This window comes from Gossypium hirsutum, chromosome D02 (genome assembly GCF_007990345.1).
Source record: "Gossypium hirsutum isolate 1008001.06 chromosome D02, Gossypium_hirsutum_v2.1, whole genome shotgun sequence".
NCBI lineage: Eukaryota > Viridiplantae > Streptophyta > Magnoliopsida > Malvales > Malvaceae > Gossypium > Gossypium hirsutum.
The window spans coordinates 5783644-5788417 of record NC_053438.1 but is presented as its reverse complement, the minus strand read 5'-3'; the positions used below and the strand labels follow the sequence as shown (position 1 = coordinate 5788417).

At 31.8% G+C, this 4774-nt stretch overlaps 1 protein-coding gene across 1 annotated transcript; it reads right to left on the bottom strand.

The window, feature by feature from the left end:
• Window positions 1-1952: 1952 nt before the first annotated feature.
• Window positions 1953-4109, bottom strand: LOC107936246 (serine/threonine-protein phosphatase PP1 isozyme 2). Its single transcript, XM_016868938.2, has 4 exons — window positions 3476-4109; window positions 2631-3190; window positions 2320-2541; window positions 1953-2226 (listed from the first exon to the last, which is right to left on the bottom strand). Exons 1-4 carry the CDS (start codon window positions 3648-3650, stop codon window positions 2203-2205), a joined length of 981 nt encoding a protein of 326 aa, XP_016724427.2. The 5' UTR covers window positions 3651-4109; the 3' UTR covers window positions 1953-2202.
• Between the last annotated feature and the right edge of the window lie 665 nt (window positions 4110-4774).

Below are 4774 nucleotides of genomic sequence, written 5' to 3'. Positions count from 1 at the left end.
TGCTAATATTATTAGCTAAGCGTGAATTTTCATCAAATCAACTCTAAAGTTGAAATTAATTGCTAAAAAAATAAATACAATTATGGTACCAAAATGTATAACTTTTGCTAAATACATGTACCACATTGGAAAAAAAAACATAATTACTATATTAGAAAAAAAAGTGTCAGAGTCAAATACCAAATTATGTATTAAACAAATAATTTAAAAATTAAACTACACCCAAGGTCATTAAACTGTTAGTAAATTTACATCTCGGTCACTCAACTTTAAAAAAAATTATAAAATAGACATTAAACTATTCAAAAGTTTTCATTTAATACATTGAACTATTCAAAAAATTCTATTTAAATCATTGGGTTGTTAAGTTTATTTTTCTAAAAAAAATTCTGGTTAGCGAGCTCCAAGCGACGATTTGACAATCGATACGGTGGATCAGTACCCATCGGTGAGTAGAATAACATACCTTAGGTCCAAGTCGATCTGACGGTCAGTATCAGAAATTGGAGTATAAAGCTGTTTGGAATTTTAGTTCACATATTCATGACATTCAAACTATTTCATGAAAAATAAACCAGACTATAGAAGAGAAGTGGTGTAAGCAGCCATATAACAATAATTTTAACAACCCAGTGACTTAAATGAAAGTTTTTAAATAGTTCAGTAATCATTTTGTAACTTTTTAAAATTTAATAACCAAAACATAAACTTATAAAAATTTAGTGATCTTGAGTGTAGTTTACCCAAATTTATGAATGGTATAAAACAACAACAAATTGTGCTTTGATATTCAGACAAATTGGTTAATCAAGCAGCAAAAGTAGGTAATGAGGATCACCAAGACATGATGATATTCGATCAAACCACTAGTAGAAATAATTGATGTACTTGAAAACGAAAGTGCAGCCACATTGCCTTCACCCTTTCTTGCTATTGAGTCTTATTCGTGTTCCCTCTTACTCATTCCAAATGCACAATGGAAAAGAAAGTGTATTATTTACACATATTCAATGCTTTTATTCGTCTGATTCTTATTAATTTAGTCCCTACACTCTATTTTCATCATTTTTAGTTGTTATATTTTTAAAATTTAGAAATTTCAGCCTTTATAAAAAGAGTCATTAATTCTTTCAGTTAAATTCTAGGATTAATATATATCGAGGTATCTGGATTTAGCAACTTGTATTTTATTTGGTACCTAAATTTTTTGTTGGACCTAAACTTGAAAATCGTAATCCGAGTTGATACTTTTTTTAGTGACTTAACTAACACCGTTAAAACATGTTGACATGACACAAATGACCAATAATATGATGACACGTGGCAGTCTCACATTTTGACATGTGCAAAAAAATTGAAGTTTAGTTTCTTTTAAAAAAGTTGTCACATGTAAAAATGTGAGGTTGCCATGTGTCACTGTGCTATTAGTTAAGTGCCACACCAGCTTTTTTAACCATGTTAGTCAGATACCTAAAAAAAGTATCAAGTTGACTTACAGTTTCCAAATTTAGGTACCAAGTCGATACAAGTTATCAAATTTAGGTACCTATTATCCCTAAATTCTACTATTTTCAAAATCTTATTCGACAAATATACATTATCACATGTGTAATGCCATGTCATAATGCTATTTTTACATAATTCTCATATAAAAGCCACATCATTTTAGTTAACGGATTTAACAATGATTGTTTGAATCAGGACTAAAATTTCAAAATTCGAAAAGTATAAAAGTAAAAAACAATAAATTTAGAGAACAAAGACTAAATCTCCAATTTATATATAGTACGACACTAAAAGCAAAGTTTGAACGTAACCTATTTAAATGCTATTATTTGAGTTAAGGACTAAATTTTTAAAATTCAAAAAAAATAAACATTAAGATTAACTAAATCAAGTATAGAGACAAATGGCAAGATCAAGAAGCTTATGGATTTACTAACTACTGCAAATAGTCACCAATCCCTCTTTTCATTTTCATTCATTGATTACAATACAAAAACCCAAAAGCTTAAATACAGAGATGAAAGAAGAGGAACAGAGGGGGACTCTGTTAAACTAAATTTTACAAAAGGGTCAATACATTGAAAAAAAAAAAACTATTTCAAATTTACCTTATACCAATCATAAAAATGCTCCTAGAAATCACCAGATTTCCAGTTTTTACTTTGCAATTCTTCCCATATCCAATGGTAGCCATCATTATACCATGGCTCCAAGAAATGACTGCCAAAACAAAGATTCAAAGAACAAAGTAAGGACACCGTTGATTTCGCATATAAATATGTATCTGACACGAGTATGTTAATTTATGTATACCTTGATTCTAGATGGAGGTGTAGGAGACTTAGTTGATGTGAATGTCCCAAACCCGAATTTCGGTTTCTTAGCTGCAGGCTTTAATATTTGGAAAGAACAAATCAATGTTTCATCTACACTCATCATGGCGGCAGCATTGTCGAACTCTCCGCAATAATTTGGTGCTGAAAATATGGTTACGAGTTGCCTGTTGGCGAAGAACTCGTATCCGTCTTCGACGACCTGCAAGCAAACAACCATATAGATTCGGTTTAGCGAGAGACTATACGAGTTTATACTGAATACATTTGATGTGAGCTGCATTATTGAACCTGGTGTGCACGGCATATTAGATCAAGATCAAGTTTTTTTAGACAATCAAGCACCCTATCAGCACCAAATATGTATGAAACACCCCTATCATTAGGCCCCCAGCCTTGGATATCTTTACTAGGATCAGACCATAGGAGATCACATAGTAAGCCGGATTCTGGGACATCAGTCGGCCGTTTCAAGTTTCGAATCTGGTCTAAATTGCGAAGCTCTGGGGACAGTCCACCGTGCATGCAGAATATCTTTTCTTCGATCAGGGCCGCGACGGGAAGGCAGTTGAAAGAATCGGTGAATGCTTTCCAGAGCCGGACATTGAACCTTCGTTTACACTCGTCGTAGAATCCGTAGATGCGGTTCACGGACGCGCACTCGTGGTTGCCCCTTAGAAGGAAGAAGTTTTCAGGGTATTTGATCTTGTATGCAAGGAGAAGACATATGGTTTCCAGGCTTTGCTTGCCACGATCTACATAGTCTCCTAAGAATAAGTAATTGGCACGAGGAGGGAAGCCGCCATTTTCAAACAGCCTTAACAGATCCGAATACTGGCCATGTATGTCTCCTTTAAGACATAGATACTCAAATTTAGTTTAACTGGTTCATGCAGTCACCTTTAAAAGGTGTAGTAGAACAATATAAACATGAGACATCACTTCCAACAAACAGGTTATAGGGTGTCAAATTTAGAACATTTCAGTGATCACACAACACGACGCACCAAAAAGACAAGTACTTTCCATGTTCAAACACATAAACTATAAGCAACCCATTTAAAAAAGGATCAAAATCAACATAGAAATGAAAATTAAAATGAAGAAAAAAACAGAGTAAAAAGAAAAAGATATACCACAGATCTTAATAGGTGCTTCAAGCTCTAACAAAATGGGCTGCATCAAGAAGATGTCTTTAGAAACAAGACAAAGCTGTCTTATTTCAGGCTCAGAAAGTTGGATTTGCTTCCCTGGTTTTCCTCTAACTTCAAGCAACCTATTGATTATACCATCAAGAACCCTAGTTTCCATAGTCACAAACAAGAAGAAGAGAAAGCTAAGAAGGAGATTAAAATTCAAAGAAGGGTTTCATTCTACTACCACCTATTACATGTTATGATTTTCTAGTGAAAGTGAAAAAAGAATATTTATTTTATTAAAAAAAAGGAAAGAATAAAATGGTTGTTCATGGTGCAGAAAAAGAATGGTTGATTGTTGGTTCTTGAAATAAAAAACCAACCATGAGAATATATTCTTTCAAAGTTGTTTGCTAAAAGGAATGATAAGAAGAATAAGAAGAGAGGGTTATATATAAAGAAAATGACTAGGAATTTCAAAAACAAAATTGAAAACCTAGATAAAGCAGAAGAGAATGCAAAGTAGGTGAAAAAATGGACCCCTAAGCAAAAAAAAAAAAATGCACTAGATAAAAAGAAGAAGAAGATGATGATAATGGAAAAATTAGGATTTAAATGTAGAAAGTTCCATGATATATTTACAGTTCAATCAGACATAGATATATGACTTGTTGTAATCACAAAAACATGGCTTCGAAAGGTTTAATTTTATTTTTAGTATCTGTATTTTTTGAAAATTTGAAATCTAGTCCTTTGTTTTTATTTTCAGTCACTTGTTTGATTGATTTGAAAATGAAAATCCAATTGATTACACTGATGGCAATTTCGAATATGTGGTATTTTAATATTCAAAAATTTAAAATCTAATTGATAATTTAATAGAAAAAGTCGAATTTAAAAAATTATAAAGAGTATAAAGATTGGAGTATAATTAAACACTTTTTTAAGCATAATTTTTAATTTTTCAATAGATACAAACCAAATTCGAATAGAACTAATTATAATCTATTAAACCTACCAACCAATAAATGCATGTTCCCCTAAAAATGTTTAGGGTTTAGTAAAATAAATCACTAAAAATTTATAAAAAAAATATTAAAAAGAAAAAATAAGTTGAATTGGTCAGGGCAACTAATTTAGTGCCCCTCAATGGACTGAATCCTAGATTGACCGGCTTGTCTAGTTTAATTCAAAAACTATACCAAAAGCCGGAGGCAAATTTAGAGGGGAAGGTAAGCGCCTTGACCTCTTAAAAAAAAAGTGTTTTAGTCCCTCTAAATTAGTAAAATTATATTTCAA

Coding starts and splice junctions, on each gene's coding strand:
- LOC107936246 (XM_016868938.2), bottom strand. CDS start 3,650: ATGGAAACTAGGGTTCTTGATGGTATAATCAATAGGTTGCTTGAAGTT. Junction 2,542..2,630: donor TAATATGCCGTGCACACCAG/GTTCAATAATGC, acceptor GTTTGCTTGCAG/GTCGTCGAAGACGGATACGA. Junction 2,227..2,319: donor CACCTCCATCTAGAATCAAG/GTATACATAAAT, acceptor TTGTTTTGGCAG/TCATTTCTTGGAGCCATGGT.